At 42.2% G+C, this 25,712-nt stretch overlaps 2 protein-coding genes and 1 long non-coding RNA gene across 6 annotated transcripts in view; all 3 read left to right on the forward strand.

Annotated features, from left to right (window-relative positions):
- Positions 1-10,959, forward strand: part of lsamp (limbic system associated membrane protein) — a 605,659-nt gene extending 594,700 nt beyond the window's left edge. For 2 of the 4 annotated variants that reach the window (XM_075473938.1, XM_075473937.1), the window contains one exon: positions 2,554-4,748. In XM_075473938.1, coding sequence (XP_075330053.1) covers positions 2,554-2,651 — 98 coding nt within the window. In that variant the 3' untranslated portion in view covers positions 2,652-4,748. Of the gene's footprint in view, positions 1-2,553; positions 4,749-10,810 lie in introns of those variants that run through there. The other 2 variants (XM_075473939.1, XM_075473940.1) reach the window with 2 other exon arrangements.
- The window catches only part of LOC142388547 (apolipoprotein A-I-like), a 282,451-nt gene that overhangs the window by 51,071 nt on the left and 205,668 nt on the right, over positions 1-25,712 (forward strand). The gene's annotated exons all lie outside the window — the stretch shown is intronic.
- Positions 15,341-16,629, forward strand: LOC142388908 (uncharacterized). Its single transcript, XR_012770339.1, has 4 exons — positions 15,341-15,621; positions 15,701-15,748; positions 15,852-15,929; positions 16,075-16,629. It is a non-coding gene; the product is annotated as an uncharacterized LOC142388908 (long non-coding RNA).

Raw genomic sequence — 25,712 nt, forward strand, 5'->3', positions numbered from 1 at the left:
TTAAATCCGAGTAAAGTATTAATAAATAGGCATTATTAGTTTGTCTCTTTACAGAAAAAGATGTTGTTTATCACCAAGCCAAAAGAAAAAATGAGCCGTGCCCTTTGCTCAGAGATGTCTTCCATTGAAGATACTGATTGACAGATCTCAAACCATCTTAGATGAGCCCACAGTAATGTGGCTAACAAAGCTGAATTCTCTTTAACTGAACCAATAAAAAATCCACAGCCCGCAAATGAAATATTTTGATCACCTTCAAGATGTAGACAAATAATCATCATTATCAGTGTTTGCTCAATAAAGTTGCATGGCACATATGTTCTGCCAAGATGCAAAATGGCACATATGTTCTGCCAAGATGCAAAATGGCACCAGTGTATCTTTTAATCCCACCTGTCTCTGATGAAAGTCTGTAAAACAACCAGGTGAAAAATGAGGCAAGTGTTGGCAGTGATCCTCGCCTCCCTATCACCGTGGCTCTCCACAAATGTGAATTCATTGAGAAAACTCATTCCTCTAAGGATGAGTCTCGAAGTAGGTGGGCAGCCTTTTAACCTCTTTAACGCAATGGTGGTTCTAAAGAAAATAATCCATGGTGAGTGACTCACTCAGCAGGCCATGTGCACGTACTGTACCATTAGAACCGCAGTGAGAGATTCTTATCCGTTCAATCCACTGAGTATAAAGCAGTTTCTAAGAGCTGCCGTGCCAAATTCTGATATCCACACAAGATACATTTCCTTGATAAAGGCAGATTAGTTAGCTAGCTAACTGTCAGATACACATCTAGATACAATCTAGTACAATTGACCCTTCTGACACAAATGTATTCTAGCAGACCTATTAGTATCAACTATAGTACAGTTGGGGTTGGCTGAATGATTACCCTGCTGCATCATTAATCTCTGATTATAGACCCACCCTCAAAATAATGAACAGAAAGCCACTGAAACGGCATTATCTCAATACTACGATTCAGTGAAACATAGCTCTCTTTCTAAGAAACTATTGTCTAACACATACTGTATAATGCATTTATAGGCAGATTTGTTTTACTATAATTGTACATTCATCTAGGTGAAAACTAATAAAGAGAAATGACTTATAGCTTGTCTGATGATACTCAGTAAAAGCAAATGAAACCAGTATCAATTAAAAGAAATCATTAAGATAAGATCAAAGCGTGAATCTCTTTAAAAACTGAAATACACTCAAATGCATTTTAACATTCGAATGTTTCAGCCTATCACCTGTCAGACTTAAGATTATGGAGAGATTATATTGCTTTGCATGAGCTAAAGCTCGAAAGCACAGTATTGATGTTTGACCCACGGTTTGAATTTCCATTCGAATTTCATGGCACTTACTTTCATGGAACAACCCTTACTGCTGAGGCAGACGGCTCTGTGTGGCATAGACACAACATTCCACGACTAACAGCTGCACCATTAGTAAGACAGACCAATCAGCATGTGTTTGCCATGGCTTGCAGAGGCTGCACTCTGTAGAAATTTGCGTGTTGTCTCTGCCAACCGTCTCAAGCTGAGAAATGAGGAAAATGTGGCACAGAGGCACAGCCAAATAGAGCTCGGCCCCATAAGCAAAACATCTGCTGCCACGGCGCTGATGATTTGACCAAAATTAAAACACTCTTGAATATTCAAAGACTGGTGCCATTTGGATCCTGCGATAAGATATTGTTGATTTTTAATTTTTGGGTTTATTTTTCCTGTGAGAGCTCAACACACTGTAATAAAGTATCACATCAAATTTTATGAAAATAAACAAACTATGTGAATTATATTGGTTTACGTAATTCACGTAATTCAAGTACTCGCAGACAGATGATTTTATGATTATTTTGCTGAGGTGCTCGCTGTTTTCTCTTGTGTTCTGCAGCCTTTCAGCCGTACAGAAGGAATTTTATCATCTGGTTAAAAGTCTTCCTCACTTTCCAGCATCTCTTCAATGCTGTATTTGTGTTTGCAAACTGATGAAGGTGTTTAATAAATCTTTGTCTGTTGTTTATAGGTGTTTTCTTCACTTGCAGAACAGAAAGCCTTCGGGCTGTTTTCCTACTTTTTACCTTCTGTGCACTCTTAAGCATCAATTGGCATCAGCTTGTATTGCCAACAGATGTCCCCAAAAACCCCTCGAAGCCTGTGGCATACTGGCTCATGGGAACTGAAAATACAGATATGACATCAAACTCAAAATGGGATTTGAAGCCATTTTCCTTCACTGTACCTTCAAAATAGTCATTTTAGTTCGGAAGGCTTGGCAGCACAATGATGCCTTTGTTAGCACTGTCTCTTCACAGTAAAGAGGTTCAGGGTGAAAACTGGGTTTACATGTCTCACAGTCCAAAGACACAGACGATAGTTTGTCTTGCAACCTGTCCAGGGTGTAGATTAGAAACTCCAGAAACTCCAAAACCCTCCACAGGAAAACTACATGATATAAGAGAAGGATGTGTGTATACAGGCTCGCGAAAGCGAAAGTGACGGACATTGCATATATCAACCTTTTGCTTCCTCTTTGCCTTTCTTTCAGGACCCGGTACAGGTCGAGACATCAATGGCTCTGCCTGTGTATCTCAATCACTGTGGCTCCTGCTGGCCTCCATCGCCTGCCTTTTCTTCAAGTGTTAATAGCACTCTTCCCATGTTTCCTCTTCTTCTCATCTCTCCCGGCCTTCCTTCCTTCCACCCCTCCTCCTTCTCTCCGACTCACCGGCATCCTTATCGCTTCTTTATTACCAACTTGACCGCCTCCCTCCCCCAGACTGTTTGCATCATGTTACGAAAACCTTCTGTGCTCTCGAGCACTGCTTACAGATATTATGAAAAGCGATGGGTTATGAGTAAAATGTTTTAGGAACAACAAGAGAAAAAAAACAAAACAAACAGTGAAATTAAGGACAGATCAAGCAAACAGTGCTCTTTTAAAGAATTGTATTGTTCTTTTTCATTTGTATGCACTTCTATGTCTCTGCTATATCTCGTCATCGGGTCTGGACCGGGCTTGGAATTTGATGTATTTCTTTTTCTTTTTCTTCATGAAATTGAAAACAGAGGCACCGCAGTCATGGGGATGCCAACAATCAGCTGTCTTTAGAACACTGAAGACATGGCTTATATGTCCTCTCATCCACGCGGATGCATTAAGTTAACTTTAAGTGTAGATCTAACAGTGTGTTTAACCAGTGCATTAATGAGCAACACTCAAAGAATCTGTAAATCTGTAAAGTAGACACACAGATTTGAATCTAACTCGTACAAAAATCAAAAGGGAAGCCGATGCAGATGATTTTGTAATGAGATTAGAGTTTGGTATATATGTCTGTATAACCATAATCTGATGCTTCTAGGCAGAAACACAGATATAGAGCATTAGCTGGATAGCTGCCCAGTCAGTGACGGCTGTTGCAGTTGAGCCCAGAAATCGAGGACGCAGTGAGAAAGAATCAACTTGATCCTACTGAGCTAAACCATGCAGAGTATAAACCTCAGAGGAAATTAGTTTATCACATGATAGATACCTACATCTTCATTCAGTGGCTTTGCAACTCCGTCGCCTTTATTCCAAAAACAGAAAAAGAAACAAGTTTTTTCTTCTCTTTCTTTTTTTTTTGTTGTTTTGTTTTTTGCAAATGGACTCACTAAGAAAGAAATTCACAGTAAGTTCAAAGTGATGCGTACTGTACATATAGTCAAATTTTGTATTTCTCTATGACAAGACAACCTGTTGTGCCACTGTAACACCAGGAAACAGAAAACTGTTGCAGTGTATGTTCTTAGTTGATGAGTTTTCGGATCCTTCCGCTCTACAGCTGGAATTTGGATGAAAAAAAAAATGTATGACACCAATGAATGACTTACCTTTTAGTTTTTCTCTTTCTCAAACAATATGTGTTTTAATATGAAATGGTATGAAAAAAATATATTGATATTGAAGCTTTTTTTTCCGTCTTTACCTCATTCATTTTAGTTGTCTGTATTTATACTGTACACTTTAATCAAAGGTCCTTATACATGAAAAAGTACATTTTCTGTGTCCATGTTTCTAAATAGGATAGACATTTTATTGAGGAGTAATGCCCTGCAGATGTTTTGAGGTGGCGGGCCTGCTCTATCACCTGGTCTCCCATTGGACAGTTTGAGAAAGGCCAAGCATTAAAAAGCATAGTTTCTGTGCAATTATATAAGTACGAATCCTTCGAGATGAGACAAATGCTGGCTGGCATGATGTTTTAAAGAATGTTTTTCCATATTCTTGGAATTCAGAGTTTAAGCCTAATGAATACTGGATGTGATTCCTCTCTATGGCCTACGAGGCCACTGTGCTGATGGCCATTTTTAATAAAGTAACATGTCCCGCAACTATTTTTCTCATCGTGGCTTTGCAAATGCTTTGGCTGATCACCAAATTTATTTCTGTATGAACATAATGGGCAAATGAATACTTTGAATGTTGATGATTTATAAAATCGTGCCGTTCCTACAGGAAGAAGCTCGGAAATATAGCCGTTGATGAGCTTCTTTTTCTCTTTTTTTTTTTTTTTTTTTTTTTTCTTCCCCACAATCTGTTTTGACCTGCTGTTGAGGTGACTGGTTGTGGACTCCTTGACCGGATTTGTGTTCACGTCTCCGCTTTTCAAACAACCAGGCAGGGACAGTACAAGTACTGTAAAACACACGTGTAATTAATGTCATCCTTGCCATGCATTAAAAGACTTGTTCCCAGTGTTTTCATAGTAAATGTTCTTGAGGGCGTGGTTGTGTGGCAGTGAAGCGTCGCCGTCTGAAGTGGTGCTGAAAGCTGCAGGTCGTTGCGGTTTCCCTCAGTTTGGAGTAGTTCAACAGATGAAATACATTTGTGTCAGCTCTGTTGGTCACAGCACCAACAGTATCTTACAGTCGGATTTCTGAGGCTCGGATGTACAGAAGCTGAGAGAGACCTTGCTTGAAAAAACGTTTTGATATCATAATCTTGAGATAACCGTTAGTAGCGATAATGGGTCATTTTGTCGTTATCCTGAGCTATCAGGGCTCATTTTCCGAAGTTAACAGGTTGAAATGTTTTGTTAGTTTGGCCAAGTAAAGTTCCTTTTCCCATAACTACAAACAGTGGGATTCCCTAAAAGGCATCTACTAACTGAAGTGCCGAAGCAGAGTTGGTTGAGCTAATATCTATGCCCACAGATGTCACTGTAAGACATTTACTAAACTTGGTGCAGCAAACAGAATTACACAAGCATACCTTGACTTAAGGTGATCCTGTGATCGTGGCATCAATAATGAACAGTGAAAATAGGTTGGAACCAGTCATTTTAAAGCTCACCATAATTGTCATGTGGTCTTGAGAAACCAAAACTAATTTTCTCATGACAACCGGTAACCATGTGTCCTGATCTCGATGATACAAAAAGTCGACTAACTTACCTTTATCACACAAAAACTAGCTTTGTTATCTTGAGAAATCGGAGTAACAAATTTCTGATCTTGAGATAATGGCATCACAATAAATAAATGGCCCCTCTCAGCTTCCGTATAGACGGGATTAAAAAAAAAAAGCTGCTTGTTTTTATGCTTTTGTCACCTTGCACATGTTTTTTTTAAAGTTACTTATTACATAGAACTCCAAGTGACTCCTGATGGGTTTTGTTGTTGTCTTTTTTTCCTTTTTGTTTGTTCATTTCTTACAACACCAGTATCTCCTTCAGTCTCTGGTACCGTCTCGTACCAGCAACAGTCAACTTCTTACTGTGACCAGAGGTGTGGTGAAAATGTACTTCTTGACCTGTTTGCTTGAGAGCAGTCTGTGCCCAGCCTGCCTGCCCACTCAACTAGTTCCGCCCTCCGCACTGTTGAGTTGAAAATAGAAATTAAAGAAAAATCTCAAGGCAGAGCAAGGCCAGCCTTTGGCAGATGGGGCAGACTTAGATCAAATTTGTTTTTCTTTGTTCGTTTGCTAGTTTGGGTTTTTGCTGAGGGAGACTGACCTTCTACCAGAGCGGGGTCAAGAACCTTCACAGTGTCCTCGGACACATTGTTGGGATGCGAGATTGCTGCATAAAGGCAAGCAATGTGAGGAAACTAAGGTTAAAGGATACTAAACTGATTTATTGTTTGAGCTTTCAACCATTTGGGTGATGACATGAGGCTGAACTCACAGATGTGGATGTCCAAGTGCATCCATGCAGGTTAGAACCAGCTGCTAAGCACTAATTTATATAAGACCACTGATGCAAAAGCCATGAAGCTCTGTCTTATCTGTAAAGGAGGGAAGAAGGGGTATGTCTGTCTTCCCATTGCTCATACATACCAACACAGCAGCCACTGCTGCAGACCAGCCTGGGGATCTGCTGAAAACTGTAGGTACAGCCTCTCACTTAGCTGTACAAAACTGGCTTATCTATGTGTCGTGTGAAATCTCTAATTCTGTTAATGATGATTTATCTGAGCTGAAGTCACGTACATGTGAGATTCAAAAAAAGGTTGGCTCAGCAGCAAACTATTTACCCTCCTTTAAGCAATGGTTACAGCATTAACCTGCGTTTTTTAAGTTGAGATTCTTCTTTATTTTCCTCCTCTTGTCTGTATATACAGAATGGCGTTTCTACAATAGAATGTTGTAATGTCAAAAAATTCCATAAGGTCAAGTTTATACAGCCACGCAATTTAAAACCTTAAAAAGTTTCTACTGCCCTTCCCTTTGTCGTGGGAAAATAGGATACAATCATGGATAATGATGCAGATATTGCCCCAGTTTTTTCTATTTTACTTTATTATGGCATAAGGAAAATTGCAGTGAGTTTCTTAAAAAAAAAAACTAAATGTATTAAAGGTATATGAGAAAATGTTACAAAATAAAGTTGTTCGAAGTCAGTGTTCTGTATTTGATTGTGATTTGAGATGTTGGCGCAATTATCTTTTTTTTTTGTTCTTTTTATGGGATAGCTCAGAACACACGGAATCCTAATGGTACTGTTGTGTGGATCACCATGTAACATGCAAATAAAATGATATATGTATTGTTATATCATTCGTCTTAAGACATTTCTGTGCTCACTAAATGAAACAATGTTTTATCATTTCAGCTCGTTATGATTTATTTGGACTATTTCAATGGTGCTATCACCACCTTATATGGTAACAGACACTGCATCACTGTGCTCCATTCTGCTTGGGAAGAGCTGCAATAACAAGCCTTACCTCTAGGTGTCACAACAGACCATATTTTTGAGGAAGGGAGATTTCAAATCTTTACCCTACATCATTGCCAGGCGCTTGCCAGGCAAAGGATAAGATCAGAGGTTTGGAAGCCCTGAGAAGTATATATCTGTTAAACATATAGTTACCTTGAGCAGAGATTGAAGAACTCATAAGTATATATGATTAGTAAACGCTGATGCTCCTGTTTCTATACCCTGGAAGCGACAGTCAAACTTTTTCACACTTTTGTTCCACACTCACAGACAAAAAAAAAAGCTTTAATAAAAACTAAAAAGAAGGAGGAGTTAAGCATAATGTTGTTGTTGAAGTGGCAACATTTAAAAAGGTAACCTTTTTTTATGAGCTCGGCTATCGTGGCAGATTTGAGTGCAGATGAGAAGGGTGGTTGCAACCAGGGAGACGGCAGTAAAATGCTCCTCTCGGGTGCGCAGTATTCCACAAACCAACTTCATTGGCATGAAACGTCGCAAAGCCTTTGTCTGATTGATGTTGGCATTAAATGACAGAAATGCCAAAGACTATAACCTCAAGGTCAGAGTCATTTTAGTCATTTTTTTATGATCCATGGTTGTCTCTACAGATCAGCATCAACTCCATGTACATTTCCATAAAGGGACCCAACGCAAAGCAGTGCGGCGCGGGACACATTTTGAAAGCTCATTGCGGGCGCGGGCGGGAGGGGGAGTGCCCAGTGCGGGAGCGGTGATAAGCTGCAGTGCCGCTAACTAAAAACATGTTTAATATAAAAGCTATAAATTATTAATTTATGTCTATCACATAGGCTATACAGTAGGAATGCTTTACAAATGCCGGGTTAGCCAAATGTTTTGTATGGCTGAACAATAGGCTACATAAACAAAATGTCCACTTGGAATTACGCGCTGTCTGTCTGTCTTCCCTTCCTCGTATTACTACTACAACTACTACTACTATTATTATTATTAGGCTATTATTATTATTATTATTAGAGAAACTGGCGAATGCATAAGCCAAGACTTTGATCTCCTGTTGCTGAAAACAACTGAGAAGAAATAAAGCCTAACTAAAAGAAGTTCAAAAGCGCGATCCATCTCAACGAGGTAGACAAGGGAGACGAGGGACAGGGCATGGTTAACCTACTTAAATAATAATTGGATTACATGTTACATTCTCAACATTCTGGGTTTAGAAAAGGTAGGGTAATTAATAACACATATTGTTTTCATTCCACTTGTTTGCATTTAAATCAATGTAACGCAGTGGCGGCTGCTGACTTTTAAAACAGGGGAAGCCCATATTACGCGTATGACAGACTATTGCTCTAATGCGCTCCTGCACTATGCCCCACGTGAAGGATCGGATAGTGGTGTGCGCAGCTAAGATCATGTTTCTTTCCTCAAGCCGCCACACACACACACACACACAGGTGCACTGAAAACTCTGATATCAGCAGTCACCAATACAGTGGATAGTGAATAATGTGGTACTCTGCAATTAATTTAAAGCATAAACAAACATGACACAGTTACCATATTTATAGATTTTACTATGCAAACTTTTACAACAATTTCAGTCCACAATGCTGAATGCATTACAAAGTCAGAGAAGGTTGAAATCATTCACTCACCATCAGTGGTCTTCATAACAGGACAATCCGCCTGTTATTGTGGTTGAGGGCAAAAGCATCAATGATCCTGTCACTGTCCAGGGTCCTGGTTCTTAAAGGATTGATAGCAAGAAGTGCCAGGACACTTGTTCGATTGTCTCCGCTGCTGTTTCTTAGGTAGTTCTTCAAACGACTCAAACAAGAACTACCTATTGTTCTACCTATTGTTTCTGCCATCATTCACTCCTCTCTTTCTTCTGGAATTGTACCTTCTACCTTCAAAACTGCAGTTGTTACTCCTATCCTCAAAAAACCTGGATTGGATCCAAACAATTTCAATAATCTCCGCCCGATTTCTAACCTTCCATTCATCTAAAAAATTCTAGAAAAATCAGTGGCATCTCAACTCCATCTTCATTTAACCAAGAATAGTTTGTACGAACAGTTCCAGTCCGGTTTTCGTCCTGGTCACAGCACAGAATCTGCTCTCCTCAGAATCACCAATACCCTCCTCATGGCAGCAGACTCAGGTTTACTTTCTCTTCTCATTCTCCTCGATCTCAGTGCAGCCTTCGATACAATCTCTCATTCAATCCTGCTCCATAGACTTTCTTCCGTTGGTATCACCCACACACCCCTCGCCTGGTTTCAGTCTTATCTCTCTGGCCGTACTCAGTTCATCCAGCTTAAATCATTCAAGTCTCATCTATCCTCTGTGGTTTCTGGTGTGCCCCAGGGCTCTGTCCTGGGACCCCTCCTTTTTATCATCTACCTTCTCCCCCTTGGGAATATTTTCCGTAAATTTAACATCCACTTTCATTGTTTTGCTGATGACACTCAGCTCTTCTTATCCACTGCACCTGATTCTTCGCTCCCTCCATCCTCCCTCACTTCCTGCTTAGCAGAAATAAAGTCATGGTTCACATCAAACTTCCTTAAATTAAACAGTGATAAAACTGAGTTCCTACTCATTGGCACTAAATCAACTCTCTCTAAAGTCAATAACTTCTCCATCACCGTTGACAGCTCTGTGGTCTCTCCAACCCCTCAGGTCAAAAGTCTGGGTGTCATTCTGGACAGCACTCTGTCTTTTACCTCTCATATTAATAATATTACCCGGTCTGCATATTTCCACCTTCGTAACATCAACCGACTTCGTCCATCTCTTTCCTTGCATTCTGCTTCCATCCTGGTCCACAGTCTGGTCATTTCTCGAATTAATTATTGGAACTCTCTTCTTGTTTATCTGCCTCTGAAATCCATCCGTAAACTTCAACTGGTTCAAAACTCTGCTGCTCGCATCGTTACAAAAACGGCCTCATTTCATCACATCACTCCAGTTCTGCAGCAACTTCATTGGCTTCCTGTCTCATTTAGAATTCAATATAAAATCCTGTTGTGCACATTCAAGGCAATTCATAACCTCACCCCTCCTTATCTGTCTGATCTTCTGCACATCCAAACCTATTCACGTTCCCTTCGCTCTTCCTCTTCCATCCAACTCAGTGTGCCTCTTGTCCGTCTCAGCACCATGGGGAAAAGAGCCTTTTGTCACTCTGCTGCCCAACTCTGGAGCGCTCTTCCTCCCGACATCCGTAATATCGACTCTCTTCTCTTCTTCAAAACACAACTGAAAACTCATCTGTTCAAGTTAGCCTTCTCACTTTAAAGGTTTTTTATTTGTGGTTTTATGTTTGTTTTTTTTGTTTATTTATTTATTTATTTATTTATTCTTTTTCCCAATGTTGTATTTGTGTTTTTAATGTTGTAAAGTGTCCTTGGGTGTTTTGAAAGGCGCTGTCAAATAAAATGCATTATTATTATTATTATTAAGAAAAACTGCGCTCACAGCTGATGTTACTGGAAGAGTCAAAGATATGGATATCAGCTTATACAAGTCCAGGAATGCATCTTTGTAGGGCCGCATCACAGATAGGAAGTCTTGTGTGTTGTTGATTGTAAGTCCCTGTTCTTCTTTCCTTTTCAGCAGCCGGCGAACCTGGTGGAGCTCAGCTGACAAGTTCTCCTCGTCAACTCCATAATGACAGGCCATAGGAAGTATCCATTTTTTGTCAAGGAATGATGGGTGTTTGGGGTTTACCCAACAGGTTTGGGCAAACCTTTCACTACTTCATTACTTTCTGAAGAAAAACACTTTTTCATTTCCATTAGCATCCTGTCTATAACAGAATAGAATGACTTTGTATTTAGGTCATCCATGCTCTCTGCACCTTTTCTTTCTATTATCTATATTTCTTTCTTTATCCACAATAAAGTGCTCTAGATCAGAGGTCTTCAACAGGGGGTCCGCGACCCCCAGGGGGTCCGCGGAGGTACTGCAGGGGGGTCGCGAAATCTTTGGTTGATTAGACGATTTTTAAAAAAAAAAAATAAACATTTAAATTTTTTTTTTTTTTCAAAACAGTTATTTCTCACAAATTGTGTGCAAACATGTGCCATCCACAGATGGTTTGAGGATTCATTGTCCCATCTACATGCAAACACTCTGGAGTCTAAATTTTTTTACATATCTCCAAAAACACATCGGTAACTCTGTGAGTTTTTGTCATTGAAACATATAAGTGACACCATTAAAAACCTTGAAACTTCTAGTTTTCAAATATATATATATTTAAATAAATTATATAGGTGGCCCTTTTAAAGAGAGTGAACAGAAATCTTTGGATTTTCTGTAGTCTCAGACTGCAGCAGCCTCCTAGGCCACACCTATCGCTATTCACATGTAAAGTACCAGGTGATTGAGTGGCTATTCACAGGTGAGAACACACCCTGTAGCGACCCGACGTGAGTGCTTACCCGATGTGAGTACTCCGGATATCCGGGCGCGTATTCCGGATATCCGGGTGCGTATTTACGACAGTTTTACCTCAGCTACTTAATTTGAGTAGCACAGACCTAGTTGAGTAGGAGGAGAGAATCTGTGGTCAGACTCCTGACAGAAGATGGAAGGCTCTCGGTTTTATGAGAATGTAAAAACGTTTTTAGAGACGGGGCAAGTTTTGCCCCTCTGGGGGTAGGAGGAAAGATGGAAGGTTCGCCGCGCATCGAAAAACTTTGTTCTGAAAGGTAAGCCCAATTTCATCACATTCCCGACTTGACATTTTTTTCAATCTTACTCGAGATATAAATAATAAACTTAATTTATGTCAGCAATTATAAGCCTACCTATCCACTTTCTCGGAAGCGGAGGCGCATTTATTACTGTCATTAATCATGTTATTACATTTTGTTGTTTTACTCTGTTTTGTCAGAATGTCAATGTTTGTCAGAACTGTCGCTTGATGCTGACTAGCACTTATAAAGGCAGCGTTCACGACAGTGAGCCAAGGAGATGATGTGCGATCAAGACTTTTTTGTTGTTTTACTCTGTTGTTTTGTCAGAATGTCAGTGTGCTGACTAGCACTTGGCAGCGAGCCAAGGAGATGATTCGCGATCAGGACTTAACCTCACGAAGCCTTATCAAAAAGTCTAAATTCGTTAGGCCTATAATTTTTCTTGTTTTAATAGATCGTCGCATATTTTATGTCGGACCAAAGCGGCAGTACATGCGGCTGGTGGTGACCAGTGACGCGGAAAAAACTGCCGTCCTTAACGAGTGCCACAATCTCCCTGGGTCTGGCAACCACAGAGGTGTAAGGGGTACTAGAAACAAAACTATTGCTGGCTATTTCTGGGACGGCCAGGCAAAGGACGTCGAGAACTGGGTAAGTAAGAAGCCTACTTTTATTCAGAATTTTATTCATATCATCTTGTATGCCTAGTTCCTCATTGTGTCTGATTTTGTCGTCACACGCAGTAAAAATGTGAGTGGAAAGAAGTCTCCTATGTGTTGTTATCATTTGCCTAAGGTGAGATGCTGCCACAAGTGTCAGCTCAATGACCCCATCCAAACGGATGCCCCAGCCCTGCATCCCATAAAGGTAGTGAGTTTTTATTCAATTCAAGCAGGCGGTTTGCATTCTTTCAAGAAAAAACATACACAATGTGTGTTACTTTTATGTATCCATCTGCAAAACGTAGGTGACATAAATATGAGGCATTTTTGTCAGGTTACAGATCCCTGGACCGTCATCGGGCTGGACCTTGTTGGTCCACTGAAGGAAACGGAAAGAGGACATAAGTACATTACGTCCATGACCGACCTGTACAGTAAGTGGGTTGCTGCCGCCCCTCTTCCTTCGAAGACAGCGGTGGAGGTATGCCGAGCACTTGTAAAAATCATGTACACGTTCGGTATGGTCCAAAGAATTATAACTGACCAAGGGAAGGAGTTTGTAAACGAGGTGAGAAGCTTTTTACATCAGTAACAGTGTTGGTGTCTGCATCAGTAGAACTGCCTTCAATCCAGTTCAGTTGTTGTCATTCTGGCCCATTTACAAACTTGTGGCTCATCATACTTCTCCATGAATGAAATCATTCATCATTCATTGAACCATAATCTTTTTTACATAATTTGTCCACAGTTAAATGAGAGAATTTTTGACATGCTCCACATTAAGCATTCGGTCTCCAGTGCCTATCACCCCCAGACGAATGGCCAGGTAATAAAAAATATATTGTTTTTTTTTTTTTGTACATACCGTGCATGGAATTTATGCTTTAAAAAAATAATTTATTGCATTTTAATTTGCACTTTTTATTAATGTGAAGGATGAGCGGACTAACCAAAACATCAAGCGTGCCTTAAGGAAATATGTGAACGATGCTCATGATGACTGGGATCTGCACCTCGATGCTGTCATCTATGGCATCAACACATCTTCACAGGTGGCTATTCGTTCTAGCTTTTTTCTGTTTCCTGTTGTCTATTTATAATCCTAATGTAAATGTGCTATGTGTCTAGGCATCCACAAGGCATACACCTTTCTATCTGATGTTCCACCGCCATCCAGTGTTGCCCGAGGTGCATAACGCCTGTCCCCTGACAGACTTTGAATTGGGCAATCCAGAGGAGGACATTGACAGTGCGGTCAATAAAATGAAAGCGGTGAACGAGAAGGTCAGTTCTTAAAGACAATAGGTGATGATCAGAATAGGTGTGTTTTAGCCAGGCCTACAATGACTATTGTATTATGTCTACTACTGTATTTTAGGTGTTGCAAAACATTGAAAGGGCACAGCAACGCCAAATGAAGGGATTTGCCACCCGCAAGGGCAAAAAATTGCCAGTCCGTCCAATTGGTGTTGGTGATCAGGTGCTGGTGTCGCAGAACCCGAGGAACAAGACCCTCACAGAAGGCCTGTCTGCCCGCCACAGAGGGCCATATACAGTTGTAGGCCTGTCGGGAAAAGGTGTTGCCACAATCACTACAGAGAAGGGGACACGGCAAAAGCACAATATCTCTCGTCTCAAGCCATATCATCGAGTGGAGAGTAAGAGTTATCTTATCTTTTGAAGCTTAATTTGTGGAGGTGATCTGTATGACATTAAAGTTAATTTCTCTTTTATTAATGTTTTGTTGGTATGTTAGCAGGCCACGATTGTCAGAGGCTGTCAGTCTATCATGACCACCATGGTTACAATTCCTGTTCCTTGAAGCAAGACCATGGATACGCCTGGTTGGGTGACAAATGGGCCAAAGACGCAGGTCCTTTTCAGGATGCCCTGGCAAGTGACTTCTGAAAAGATTATTTATTATTATTTAATTATTAATATGTTTTTTTTTGTCACTGACCCATAGTACTGGCATGCTGTGTGTTAATTCAATTCAATTCATTTTTATTTATATAGCGCCAAATACAACAAATGTCATCTCAAGGCACTTAGATAGTAAGTCCAATTCAAGCCAATTGGAATTCAATTAATTAATAATAATCATAATTCATAAAATAATCCAATTCGTTCATATAGAGCCAATTCAAAAACAATTTCCTAGCTAAGAAAACCAACAGATTGCACTGAAAACTTTTTGTTTTTCGGTCCAATCTCCCGGCCTGAGCGTGCCTGAGGCGACTGTGGAGAGAAACGACTCCCTTTTAACAGGAAGAAACCTCTGGCAGAACCAGACTCAGGAAGGGTGGCCATCCGCCTCGACCAGCTGGGGTTTGAGAAGACAGAAAGGGGGGGAGGGGGGGCTCTGTAACACCATTCAAAGGATATCTGTTGGAACAGGGAAACACGAGTTAATGACCACAATAATATCACATATACATAAAGAGAGTAAAGTGAGGAAAGGTGTGACAGATGAGGCCCCCCAGCAGTCTAGGCCTATAGTAGCTTAACTATGGGATGTTTCAGGATTACCTGAGCCATCCCTATTCAAGGTAAACACAAGAAACTTGTGCTAACGAAAAAATAAATAATAAAATAAAGGACCAGACTCAGTGAGTAATTCCCTATACTCCCTATATAGATCTGCTCCTCACACCACAACAACCATCTTTTTACAGCCACAAGCTACCTCAGCCTCTCACCAACTGCACACCAGTCACAGCGGGGTGGGGATGCAAACCCTGGTTCGGGTAGGGGGAGAAATAAAAGAGGTAAGATAAGCGGGAATGGGATTCAAACCCTGGTTCGGGTAGGGGGTAATGAAAGTATAGAGGGTGCCAGAGGTGGAGGCAGAACAAGACACACTAGCAGATACACTATCAGATTCAACAGACCTAACTATGGCTTACTCCTGCCATAACTGTGAGTATGACATGCATTGTAGCTGAAATATGTCCTGGACACCATCCGCCCAGCTAATGAACTCCTCGTCAAAGATGGAGAGGTCTGCCTTCTCCGTGAGGATTTCTGGAGTTTGGGTCTCAACAGGTGCATGGATTCGACCGTGAGTATGACCTTTCGATCATTTAGGTAGCCTATATTATGACTAGACCGCAAGGATGACGATTTTGTTTTCTTTTTAGATTGGAAATGCCTGTCTGAAGTTGGTGCGCGAGGCTGCTCTAACGCATGTAAATCTGGTTTTGATTAATTTATTTACCTTTCTAAATCTTTAGTGTATGTGTTATGAAGGTGTATTTTGTTAGAAGTGGTTATCAGTATGTCTCTGAGTAGGGAAAAGATGTCCATATTGTGGACATGTTCGTTGTCCCTACATGGAAAGCGGATGCGGACCCCCTGTCTAACCTGCCGGTAAGTGTCTTTGCAGCAGTATGTGTATGTTTATATATATACACTTCCTCCGAAATTCTGACAATGTTTATGCACCTATCCATATCAATGCCCCATAGGACAGTAAGTGTGTATTTCTGTCTGTGAAATTATTCCCGAAAAACAGGACAACGTGCGTTCAAGGGATGCCATACTTTTTCCTGCTTGGAGCAGGCAACCAGGCCGAGGGGATCACTACTTGTTATGTGTTGAGTGAACATTTGAGTCTTTCAGACCCATTTCTGCCCTATTTAACAATTTACAAATTAACCATGTTGATTCAATTCAATTCAATTCATTTTTATTTATATAGCGCCAAATACAACAAATGTCATCTCAAGGCACTTAGTAAGTCCAATTCAAGCCAATTGGAATTCAATTAATTAATAATAATCATAATTCATAAAATAATCCAATTCGTTCATATAGAGCCAATTCAAAAACAATTTCCTAGCTAAGAAAACCAACAGATTGCACTGAAAACTTTTTGTTTTTTGGTCCAATCTCCCGGCCTGCGGCGACTGTGGAGAGAAAAGACTCCCTTTTAACAGGAAGAAACCTCTGGCAGAACCAGACTCAGGAAGGGTGGCCATCCGCCTCAACCAGCTGGGGTTTGAGAAGACAGAAAGGGGGGGAGGGGCATTATTTATATGCCAATGGTAAGCAAATTGGCATGAAACTACAATAGTCCACAATGTATCAATGTGAAGCTATAGTTCCCCTGCCCCGTTGTGTACAAAGTGTTTTTAGGGGTCAGGGGTCTGTTTTATTTGCTGTGCTTTTATGGTTATGGTATGCTTTTAATATGGTTGCATGATACCTCTACATTGCGAACTTTGTGCTGTAAACATCTGTGTGCTATGATTACTGTGTAGAGGTGTGCAATTATTTATTTCCTTTGTTTGCAGTTTGTTTATTTTCTTATTTGTTTTAGTTTTCTTTGTTTGCTGTGCTTCAAGTTTGCAATGTGTACTATACATGTTAATATCAGAGTAGCACTGCTTTTATTACTCGCCTGTCAGGTTGTGGTGGATGGAAGGGTGGACACGGATGCGGACTTTCAAAAAAAGGGTGGATTTATTAACAACAAAGCAAACAAAGTTCAAAATAAAGGCGTGGCAAAGCCGGATTCAAAAAAACGCAACTCTGGACAAAAACAAAGAACTTTCAAGGCAAGGCATGGAATGGAATAAATAAATACTTAGCTTTAGCCAGGTAGGTTGGGACAGACAGGTCATGAACGCTAACAGAGGTACTGACAGGGGCAAGGATCTGACAAAACTGACAGGGGATGCAGGAAACTAAATAGAGGGCTGGGAGTGATTGGGGAGTGAGTGCAGCTGAGGGGAATAAACAGGTGCAGTGAGTGAAGTAATTAACAGGGTGCAGGGAGAACTAAGACATGAACTGATACAAAAACATAACCTAAAACATGAAACTAAAAACCGTGAGTCCATGGGTGTGACAGAGCCCCCCCCTCAAGGGGTGGATCCCAGACATCCCCTAAGGAATCCGAGGGTGGGAGGGAGGGGCTCGAAGCCGGTCAGGCTGTGGACTAGAAATGGGTATGTGATACCGGCTTCGGGCAGCAGGAGGCGATGGTCCGGCAGACGCCCAGACCGGAGACGGCACAGCAGGAACAGGCAGTGGTCGGGCGGACGCCCAGACCGGAGACGGCACAGCAGGAACAGGCAGTGGTCGGGCGGACGCCCAGACCGGAGACGGCACAGCAGGAACAGGCAGTGGTCGGGCGGACGCCCAGACCGGAGACGGCACAGCAGGAACAGGCAGTGGTCGGGCGGACGCCCAGACCGGAGACGGCACAGCAGGAACAGGCAGTGGTCGGGCGGACGCCCAGACCGGAGACGGCACAGCAGGAACAGGCGGTGGTCGGGCGGACGCCCAGACCGGAGACGGCACAGCAGGAACAGGCGGTGGTCGGGCGGACGCCCAGACCGGAGACGGCACAGCAGGAACAGGCGGTGGTCGGGCGGACGCCCAGACCGGAGACGGCACAGCAAGAACAGGCGGTGGTCTGGCGGACGTCCGGAGCCCCGATGACGTGACAGCAGGCGGTGGTCTGGTTGGCACCCAGACTTCCCTCTGCGTGGCGGCAGGAGACGGCGGTCGTCCGGCGAACGCCCAGACTTCCGTCGGCGTGGAGGCAGGAGACGGTGGTCTGGCGGACGCCCAGACTTCCGTCGGCGTGGAGGCAGGAGACGCCGGGGACCGTCCCACGGTTGACCAGCCATCCGGCGGGGTGGGAGCCCCCCCTTCAAGGGATGGATCCCAGACATCCCCACAGTCTGAAGTCCGTCAGGCTCGTGGTCAGGCCCGGAGGCCTCTCGGTCGGGTTCGGGGTCAGGCCCGGAGGCCTCTCGGTCGGGTTCGGGGTCAGGCCCGGAGGCCTCTATAGCTGGGACCAGCTCTGGGGCCAGCTCTGGAACGGCTGGGGCCGGCTCTGGAACGGCTGGGGCCGGCTCGGGAACGGCTGGGGCCGGGGACGGCTCGGGAACGGCTGGGGCCGGGGACGGCTCGGGAACGGCTGGGGCCGGGGACGGCTCGGGGACGGCTGGGACCGGCTCTGGGACGGCTGGGACCGGCTCTGGGACGGCTGGGACCGGCTCTGGGACGGCTGGGACCGGCCCTGGGACGGTTGTGGCTGCTGGGTCTCTGGAAACTGTGGACTGAGAGGTTGAACAGGTGAGGGGGGAGGAGTACAGTGCGGCTACCTGCTGTGGCTCCATGCCAAAGATGTCCAGCGTTGCAGCGCGCTGCACAGTCCTCGCCTTGCCCCAGACACGAGACAGGTCCGCAGCCCAGGTCTGGAGAACTTTCTTTTCTAAAAAAAAGTCAATGATATTATTGGCCACGTCCAGTTTCTTCCAAGAGGAGCTGTTCTGCTCCAAGCAGGAACAGAGGTCCTCGGCCAGCCGCAAAGCAGCTTCGAAATCCGCCGCGTCCATGTTGGTCAGATCCTTCTGTCAGGTTGTGGTGGATGGAAGGGTGGACACGGATGCGGACTTTCAAAAAAAAGGGTGGATTTATTAACAACAAAGCAAACAAAGTTCAAAATAAAGGCGCTGCAAAGCCGGATTCAAAAAAACGCAACTCTGGACAAAACAAACAAAGAACTTTCAAGGCAAGGCATGGCATGGAATGGAATGGAATGGAATGGAATAAATAAATACTTAGCTTTAGCCAGGTAGGTTGGGACAGACAGGTCATGAACGCTAACAGAGGTACTGACAGGGGCAAGGATCTGACAGGGGATGCAGGAAACTAAATAGAGGGCTGGGAGTGATTGGGGAGTGAGTGCAGCTGAGGGGAATAAACAGGTGCAGTGAGTGAAGTAATTAACAGGGTGCAGGGAGAACTAAGACATGAACTGATACAAAAACATAACCTAAAACATGATACTAAAAACCGTGAGTCCATGGGTGTGACATCGCCTGCCCTCTCTGCAACTCTGCACATTTAGAATGTTTTATACAAGAAGAAGAAAATAAAGGAAAGTATATGTTTTGCAACAACTGTGTCCTCAAGTTCTTTCAAACCTGCAGGGGAAATTGTTTGTGTACAGCAGCCCTAGTGATGCCTCACCCTTAATGAGACTGGCATAGTCAAAGTTTTGACCTGTGTAACATCCCCTGGTTACACATGCACCAGGTTTTCATAAGTTAGACACTTGTTAATACTTAACGGTTAGTGGAATTTCAAATAGCGTTCATTTTTATTTTTTTGTAGCATACAGAAGTAAAGACAGATTGCCCCCAAAAATGTCAGGTGGCACAACAACAGAAAATTGTCTTTGGTGTGGCTCCGGTCTTTCTCACAGACATTAGACGGTGCCCAGGTACCTAAAAACTTCCACGTGCTCCACTGTCTGCCCTTGGATGGAGTGGCTGGAACAGAGAGTGAGTGTGTATGTGTGTGTGTGTGTGTGTGTGTGTGTGTATATATATTTTTTTTATTATTATTTTTTTTTTTGTCATTCACCAATGTATGCAAAAGTAATCATATAAAACCAGTTAGTATATATTTTGCAAAATTAATTGTATAAAACCAGTTAGTCTACTGTTTATGTCCCCTTAATTTTGAAATGCCATCCATCCATCCATCCATTATCTATACCGCTGAATCCGTCGATCGGGTCGCGGGCGGGCTGGAGCCTATCCCAGCAGTCAATGGGCGAGAGGCGGGGTACACCCTGGACAGGCCGCCAGTCCATCGCAGGGCTAATTTTGAAATGAAAATGTTTTTTTGTTTTTTTTACTACTATATTTCAATATTGACTATGCGCATTCAGCTCTTGGTTGGTCTTGTGCTTGACTCCCAACATAGATTAGTGTAATCCTAAAGTTTTAAAACAATGGTGTTTATAAGACTTTCAGTCCAGTCTGCTTGACAGCGCGTGTGTAGTGGTAATGAAGAATCATTCACGGCAGAGAACAGGTAGGCTAATGGTAGACAATAGCACCAAACGGCGTCGTACTAATCTTATATTGTTATTGTTTCGTGTCAACCGTGAGATTACTTCTGCACAACGGTGTGCTCATGCGCAACTCACAGCGCGACTCACATCGGGTAGCAGTGGTACCGCAAAGCATTCGTGATGTTCGAAAAGCACATCTGCACAGCCCTTTTACAGACAGCCGTTCCACTTCCTATTCGCCCCATTATAAAAAATTTGGCTGCAGTTCAGTTGATTTTCTCTGGGGGCGCTGGCGAGCGAGTGCAGAATGACCATTTTCCATAGGGCTGGCGCTAATAACTCAAAAAATGTCCCCGCTAGCGGCTGAAACCTGAAAATAATACTGTGATTTCTGACAGAGGGATGTGGATTTATATCGAAAGTACAATAACCTGGGAGTTATAGCTTTCTGTTTTCTTACAGGTCTGGCATTTGCGAGTCAGTATCCGCTAGCATCTAGCTAACGGAATCTAAATAACGCACGGCTGATTACGACCGGCTGCTTTACGGCACTCGTCCACTGTGCCAGAGTGCTAACCTGGTGCCGCTAACAACAACCAAAGCTAAACCAGAGGCTAGTCAGAGAGTATGTAAAAGGGCTGTGCTGAAATCTGTAACTATTTGAGCTAACACCTCTCTGCTAGCTCAGCGCTAGGACTGACCATGCCGTAAAGTGATGCCACATGCGTGACGTCACTCGGGATGCAATACTGACAATAAATGTGTATTTTAAACAAATCTAGTGAGTCTAAAAAAATCAAACCAAGTGCCGTTTGAAAGGATAATTTATCCTGCCTTTAGAAAAAGGGGGAAGGCAGCAATGTCCTGCCAGTGACAGACATTTATTACATGGAGAGTGACAGGGGGGTGGGGTGGGGGGAATCAGGGGTGTTACACACACCCATCTAATTTGTATTCAACTCTCAGAGAAAATGCCTGGAGTCAGAATTACTTTTTTACAGTTTGTGTGAAAACAAAAAAAACATTTCTGACTGCACTTTTTACTTTTATGCAGCCAACACTTTTGTTTACAAGGTTCAACCTTCAAAAGTCTTGGCTAGATATATTTATAGTGTGTTTTCTTGCACTGTTTGAAGACCTCTAAAACTTGTTTTTTTGTACAGTTGTGTTTCCCCTCAATTTATATATAACTTGTTTGTATTACATTCACTTCACTCTCATATTGTTTTTTGTTAGGCTTTTCCGAATACAACCATATGTGTCACTTTTGCATAGATGTTTACAGTTAGTTGAAATACTTGAAAATGTCAAGGTGGTGACAACTGCCTCAAAGTCTCTGAAAAGGCCTTAGACTCCAGAGGGTTAAAGTTAAAATCTGTGGATTATTTGAATAGCTCAGTTTTGTATGCAAGATGTTTGTTTATAAATGGCAGTGGCACGGCCACCCTGTACCTTGCACATGTTTAAAATAAAAACATGAATATATTAACCTGTGTATTATTTGAATAGCTTAGTATTGAATGTACAATAACAGAGGACCTATGTTTATACACGGCACTAGGCCCCGTTAAATATAAAACACAATTGTATGCCATATAAATAGTAGGGGGGTCCCTGCTCCAACTCTCCATCAGTTTGGGGGTCCCTGGCCTGTAAAACGTTGAAGACCCCTGCTCTAGATGTTTAGCTGTTTGAGTCTGTCTTTTCTGTACAGTCTCTGTTGCTATTCCTGTGTTGCAGCAAAGTTCTTCTGCTTCTTTTCTGAGTGTCTCCCATTTTTCATCTGTGCGTTTTTCTGTTATAGCAGTTATTACAGAATGAGCCAGGTCATTTGCTGCTACTAGATCTAAATTAGGAGACTGTAGCTGATCAGACATGAATTTTGTTGTTCTGAAAATATCCTCAAAAATTACAAGATGCAGAACAAACTTTTCATCTATAAGCAGGGCTCCAGAGGTCGCACATGCAACCAAAATGTTTAAGAGTGCGACTGAAAAAAATTCTAGATCGCACTGGTGCACCTAACGCTGCTCGGGTGAAAACATACATTTCTTTCGCAAGCGCAGCACCTCTCTGTGTAAATATCTGTAATGATATCTTACTCACAATTCGTGTTTATGCTATATGTCCCACACAGACAGCTACACTCAGTGGGGAAGTCTTCAAGCTGGCAGGGGATGGTGGCACTATCACTAAACTACAAAGCGCAATAGAGGCAACAATCACATTTACTCTTTATTTATCTTTTTATTTTTAAATGTGTTATTTTACATTTTATTTAAGTCTGACATGTATAATTTCAGTTAATTGAAGCACTTTAAGAAGCACAAGATCAGTTCACAAGCACTTTAGTATGGAAATGTTTTATTTTGATTAATGTTTTAGTTTGTGTAGCACTTTAAACACTTTATTCTTTAAATATATATATTATATATATATATATATATATTCTATATATTTTGTGTTTCAAATAAAGACGAGCTTTTTTCTACACCTTACTGTTGTTAAAAAAAATCATTCACATTATATAAAAGGAGAACAATAGAAAGGTGACCTTTTGGCGTAAATGGCGACGCAATGAAAAATGTGGGTGCACCTAAATTTTGTGCTGGTGCACCTAAAAAAAAAAGAAAGAGTTAGGCGCACCAGTGCAACTAATGCAAAAAGTTAGTCTGGAGCCCTGTATAAGTGCACTGGGAGCTTTAGCCTCTGTCCTCCTTTCAGCATTTTTCTGGTGAACAACATCGTGCAGCGTAGCCAGAACAGCTGGGAGAGTTTTTAGACAGCACGTATGGAATCATACTGGCACGCCCAGCGGGTGTCACTCCAGCTGACACAAGCTCCTCCTGCTTCTTCAAAAAAAGATCATGAACAACAGACCCAGAAAAAAACGTGTAAAGCATTTGCAATATCTAAAAAAAAAAATCGGCTGCAACAACAACATTATGTACACAGTCAACTAACACGAGATTCAGCCTGTGAGCATGGCAGTGAATGTACACAGCTTGCGGCACCTCTTTTCTCAACTTTTCTTGAACTCCATTGTTGCACCCGGACATAACAGCAGCACCGTCATAGCACTGTCCGACACAGCCATTTATATCAATATTACAACCTGAGGGTCATTTTGATGCTGTCAAAAAGTGAGTCTGCATCTAATCCTTCTGCTGGGGTGAAGTGCAAACATTCTTCCACCATCTTCTCTGAATCTGGCTGCAAATAACGAACAATAACAGAATTTTTTTATTTTTTTTTTTTTGCTGATATCTTTACTTTCATCCACCAAAATAGCAAAGTGTTGAGCTTCTTTCACTTCGTTGCTGATTTGTTTTCTTATCATTTCAGCCATAACATTAAATATTTCGTTCTGTATGTCATGATGAACATACTTGGCATTAGATGGATTCATTGTCAGCTTTTTTTGGACAGTGGGATAAAATTTTCCAATCACATCAAGCATCTCACGAATATTACCTTTGTTGGCTGAATCCTCTTTCTCACTGTGACTGCGCTGAGCGATTCCCTGACAAGCTGACTAGCGCAAACTTTCCACAACACCCATCATGTACCTCCGGTTCTCCTGAACCAACGCAGAATGTCCTTTTGTCGAGCATGTTGGGGAGTTTTGATCCACTTGTTTGTTTTAACTTGAATTCACTCCATGCTTCCATTGCAAATTTGTGTCCTGCGCTTTTATGATGGCTCTTCAATGACGCTGCTGCTTGCCGCCAGCATTTAGCGCCGAGAGCGCTAAATGCTGGCTCAAGGTGGAATCTGTGTCTTCCTTTTAGAAAATGCCGACAAGCAAAGCAAAACACGGCATCTTTAGGCTACTCAGGCTGTATTACATTGATCGAGCCAGCCTTTGCTTAAACTTCTCTATTGCACTCCAAACAAGATGGGTATTTTTGCAGAAGTGGTCGTCTTGGTCCATCTTGAGCACTTCTGCTTAGATCCTCTAGCTGTCCCGTGCTAACACTGTTAGCATTCTCAGCATCAGTGGAAGGATAACTGCACAGTTTATCTTCTTCATCTTCTTCTTTATCTTCTTTATCTTCTTCATCCAGATTAACAGATCTTCTTATCTTCTTATCCTTCTCAAATTCCATCCGTGGAACTTTTGGTTGCAAAAAACGATCCATATTTGCAGCCTGTTCCTCTCAGTTTCTTCCCGGTTGTGTGATGTGTTTTGTTTTTTTTACTGAAATTAGAGTACAGTATATTTTTTTGTCTTTTGAAGAAACTGCCACAACTGCATATTTAAAATATTAAATTAGTAGAAGAGAAAAATCTAAAAATTTCCAGGGGGTACTATTACTTTTCCAGGGGGAGCTATAGCGCCCCCTAGCGTCCCCCTTGCGCCGCCACTGCCAATGACAAGAACTTCCGTGAGAAGTAACGCGAACGTCGGAATTATGCGGGAATTGCGGGCGGGAGCGGGACAAAATATGACAGGTGCAGGCGGGAGCGGGACTAAAAATCCTATCTTTTTGCGGGAGCGGGAGTGCACAATGCGGGAGCGGGCAGGCGCGGGACTGTAAATACTGTCCCGCGCAGGCCTCTACATTAAAGGTACACTTGGTATATTTCTTATACAGCTAGCAGTTCATGGTACTTTTTTTGTTTACTTTACTTCTGATTGACATTAAAATGTAGCCACAGTGGAACTATCAGAGGAAGATTAAGAAAAGCTTCTGCACAATCTATCCTGCCCTTTCGAGTAAGCCAGCTCATTCACTTCTTGTATCTACACATGGTTATGACATTTTTACTCAGTAACTTAAAGACTGAGTAAAAATCACAGTTAAAGATGTGGGCCACACGATCAAAGAAAAGAGGGCTTTATGCCTCATTTCCACTTACATGTGTTCGCTCAGTAATGCACGGCTTATGCCCCCTTGTGTTCAGCCAGGATAGATCAATTCCACTTTAGCAATGGAAGAGGATGTGAGCAGTTTTTGTGTTCAGCTTAATGGAATTACTGTGACAGAATTTCAGATATAATGTAGGGTGAGGGGTAAGTTAAAGGAGGTTTTTGAAAAGATAGTGAAAGTTATATGAACCGCAATACATGCACTGCACTCCAAATGTTACACATATTTCTAACATTCATCAGAGATTGTGGTGATTACGGTGATTGTCATAGAAATGAGTGGACTTTTGGTCGGGGGGGGGGGGGGCTAGACTGCATTTTTCAAGCTACATCCACACTACCAAGGTAACCATTTAACATCATATGTTAGCACCTTGCATGTTAGCTGATGCTAGTGCAATGATAAATCTGTCTGTGTTCATGTCTGTCAGAACTGTTTCTATCATCATTATCAGCC

The sequence above is a fragment of the Odontesthes bonariensis genome, chromosome 9 (genome assembly GCF_027942865.1).
Source record: "Odontesthes bonariensis isolate fOdoBon6 chromosome 9, fOdoBon6.hap1, whole genome shotgun sequence".
Classification (NCBI taxonomy): Eukaryota; Metazoa; Chordata; class Actinopteri; order Atheriniformes; family Atherinopsidae; genus Odontesthes; species Odontesthes bonariensis.